Here is a 3,766-nt window from a genome sequence, read left to right as displayed (position 1 = left end):
TAATAATAATAATAATAATAATAATAATAATAATAATAAAATAATAATAATAATAATAATAATAATAATAATAATAATAATAATAATAATAATAATATTATTATTATTATTTAGTAGTAGTAGTAGAACAAAAACAACAATAATAATGATAATAAAATAATAATAAAATAATAATAATAATAATAATAATAGTAATAATAATAATAATAATAATAATAATAATAATAATAATAATAATAATAATAATAATAGTAATAATAATAATAATAATAATAATAAAAAATAATAATAATAATAATAGTAATAATAATAACAAAACAATTCTACTAATTTTACTACTACTAATATTATTATTAGTAGTAGTAGTAGTAGTAGTAGTAGTAGCAGTAAATAACAACAATAATAATAATAACAATAACAATAATAACAATAACAATATTAATAATAATAATAATAATACTAACGATAATAATAATAATAATATTAATAATAATAATAAAATAATAATAATAATAATAATAATAATAATAATAATAATAATAATAATAATATTATTATTATTATTATTATTAGTAGTAGTAGTAGTAGTAACAAAAAAAAACAACAATAATAATGATAATAAAAATAATAATAAAATAATAATAATAATAATAATAATAGTAATAATAATAATAATAATAATAATAATAATAATAATAATAATAATAATAATAATAATAATAATAGTAATAATAATAATAATAATAATAATAAAAACAATAATAATAATAATAATAATAATAGTAATAATAATAACAAAAAACAATTCTACTAATGCACTAATTATCAATTAATATTATTATTAGTAGTAGTAGTAGCAAGTAACAACAAACAATAATAATAATAACAATAAATAACAAATAAATAACAATAAATATAATTAATAATAATAATACTAACATAATAATAATAATAATAATAATAATAATAATAATAATAATAATAATAATAACAATAACAATAATAATAATAATAATAATAATAATAATAATAAAAAATAATAACAACAATAAAATAATAATAATAATAATAATAATAATAAAAATTATAATAATGTTAATAATAATAATAATAATAATAATAATAACAATAATAATAATAATAATAATAATAATAATAATAATAATAATAATAATAATTTATAATAATAAAAATAATAATAATAATAATAATAATAATAATAATAATAATAATAATAATAATAATAATAATAATAATAATAATGACAATAATAAAAAAAAAAAAAATAATAATAATAATAATAATAATAATAATAATAATAATAATAATAATAATAATGACAAAAAAAATAATAATAATAATAATATTAATAATATTAATAATAATAATAATAATAATAATAATAATAATAATAATAATAATAATAATAATAATATTAATAATAATAATAATAATAATAATAATAATAATAAACTCCATATCCAGAATACTCTATATTCAGCTCAGGTGCTGAATAACTAGTCACAATAAGAACAAAGTTACCAGTTATGTCGTCTATAGATCTTACATGAAGTACCTGTGTTTTTACTTATGTGTGTGTGTGTGTGTGTGTGTGTGTGTGTGTGTGTGTGTGTGTGTGTGTGAAGGTGCAGGTACTCACGCTGTACAGTACTAGGGAGCAGACCTTGACAGCGAGAACGATTGACCGTATTACACCAACACGAGTCATTCCTGATCGCTTTCCCCACCTCTGTCTGCCTCACGTACACACGTTCTGGTCCTTGTGTCCTTGGTTCTGGTCCCTGGTGTATAGTTCTGTCCTTGGTGTATAGTTCTGGTCCTGGGTAGTTCTGGTCCTGTGTATAGTTCTGGTCCTGTGTATGGTTCTGGTCCTTGTAGTGGTTCTGGTCCTGTGTATGGTTCTGGTCCTTGTGTATGGTTCTGGTCCTTGGTGTGGTGTTCTGGTCCTGTGTATGGTTCTGTCCTTGTGTATGTTCTGTCCTGTGTATGGTTCTGGTCCTGTATGGTTCTGTCCTGTATAGTTCTGGTCCTGGTATGGTTCTGTCCTGGTATAGTTCTGGTCCTGTGTATAGTTCTGGTCCTTGTATGGTTCTGGTCCTGTGTATAGTTCTGGTCCTTGGGTATGGTTCTGGTCCTTGGTGTTGTCTGGTCCTTGTGTATGGTTCTGGTCCTGTATGGTTCTGGTCCTGTGTATAGTCTGGTCCTGGTGTATGGTTCTGGTCCTTGTGTATGGTTCGGTCCTTGTGTGGTTCTGGTCCTTGGTGTAGGTTCTGGTCCTGGTATAGTTTGGTCCTGGTGTATAGTTCTGGTCCTGTATGGTTCTGGTCCTTGGTGTATGGTTCTGGTCCTTGGTGTATAGTTCTGGTCCTTGGTGTATGGTTCTGGTCCTTGGTGTATAGTTCTGGTCCTTGGGTGTATGTCTGGTCCTGTATGGTTCTGTTCCTTGGTGGTTCTGGTCCTGTATGGTTCTGTCCTGTGTATAGTTCTGGTCCTTGTGTGTATGTTCTGTCCTGTGTAGGTTCTGGTCCTGGTGTATAGTTCTGGTCCTTGTGTATAGTTCTGGTCCTGGTATGGTTCTGGTCCTGTGTATAGTTCTGGTCCTGGTGTATGGTTCTGTCCTGTATGGTTCTGGTCCTGGTGTATGGTTCTGGTCCTTGTATGGTTCTGTCCTGGTGTATAGTTCTGGTCCTTGGTGTATGGTTCTGGTCCTGGTGTATGGTTCTGGTCCTGTGTATGGTTCTGGTCCTTGGTGTATGGTTCTGTCCTGTATAGTTCTGTCCTGTGTATAGTTCTGGTCCTGGTGTGTATGGTTCTGGTCCTGTATGGTTCTGTCCTGGTGTATAGTTCTGGTCCTGGTATGGTTCTGGTCCTTGTGTATGGTTCTGGTCCTGTGTATGGTTCTGTCCTGCATGGTTCTGGTCCTGGTGTATAGTTCTGTCCTGGTGTGTAGTTCGGTCCTGTGCTAGTTCTGGTCCTTGGTGTATAGTTCTGTCCTTGTATGGTTCTGGTCCTTGGTATGGTTCTGGTCCTGTGTATGGTTCTGGTCCTTGGGTGTATAGTTCTGGTCCTTGGTGTAGTTCTGGTCCTGGTGTATAGTTCTGGTCCTGGTGTAGGTTCTGGTCCTTGGTGTATGGTTCTGGTCCTTGTGTGTTCTGGTCCTTGTGTGTGCCCTGGTCCTTGTGCATGGTTCTGGTCCTTGGGTGTATGGTTCTGTCCTGTGTAGTTCTGGTCCTGTATAGTTCTGGTCCTGTGTATAGTTCTGGTCCTGGTATAGTTCTGGTCCTGGTGTATAGTTCTGGTCCTGTGGGTTTTGTATGGTTCTGGTCCTTGGTGTATGGTTCTGGTCCTGTATAGTTCTGTCCTGGTGTATAGTTCTGGTCCTTGGTATAGTTCTGGCTTGGTGTATGGTCTTGGTCCTTGCATGGTTCTGGTCCTGGTGTATAGTTCTGTCCTTGGTGTATAGTTCTGGTCCTTGTATGGTTCTGGTCCTGGTGTATGGTTCTGGTCCTTGGTGTATAGTTCTGGTCCTGGTGTATAGTTCTGGTCCTTGTGTATAGTTCTGGTCCTGTATAGTTCTGGTCCTTGGTGTATAGTTCTGGTCCTTGGTATGGTTCTGGTCCTGTGTATGGTTCTGGTCCTGGTATAGTTCTGGTCCTGGTGTATGTTCTGGTCCTGTATGGTTCTGTCCTGGTGTAGGTTCTGGTCCTGGTGTGGTTCTGGTCCTGTGTATAGTTCTGGTCCTGTG

At 31.6% G+C, this 3,766-nt stretch overlaps 1 protein-coding gene across 1 annotated transcript in view; it reads right to left on the bottom strand.

The window, feature by feature from the left end:
- Positions 1-1,763: 1,763 nt before the first annotated feature.
- Positions 1,764-3,766, bottom strand: part of LOC121875820 (involucrin-like) — a gene marked incomplete at its 3' end in the record, with an annotated part of 29,810 nt that continues 27,807 nt past the window's right edge. The window contains exons 2-3 of the mRNA XM_042380513.1: positions 2,931-3,509; positions 1,764-2,297 (exon numbers count right to left, since the gene is read on the bottom strand). Of these exons, the coding sequence (XP_042236447.1) occupies positions 1,764-2,297; positions 2,931-3,509 (1,113 nt within the window). The remainder of the gene's footprint in view (positions 2,298-2,930; positions 3,510-3,766) is intronic.

This window comes from Homarus americanus, unplaced genomic scaffold, assembly GCF_018991925.1.
Source record: "Homarus americanus isolate GMGI-L3 unplaced genomic scaffold, GMGI_Hamer_2.0 scaffold46389, whole genome shotgun sequence".
NCBI classification, from domain to species: Eukaryota; Metazoa; Arthropoda; class Malacostraca; order Decapoda; family Nephropidae; genus Homarus; species Homarus americanus.
Note: the sequence above shows the minus strand (reverse complement) of the source record. Positions and strands in the feature narration are given on the sequence as shown.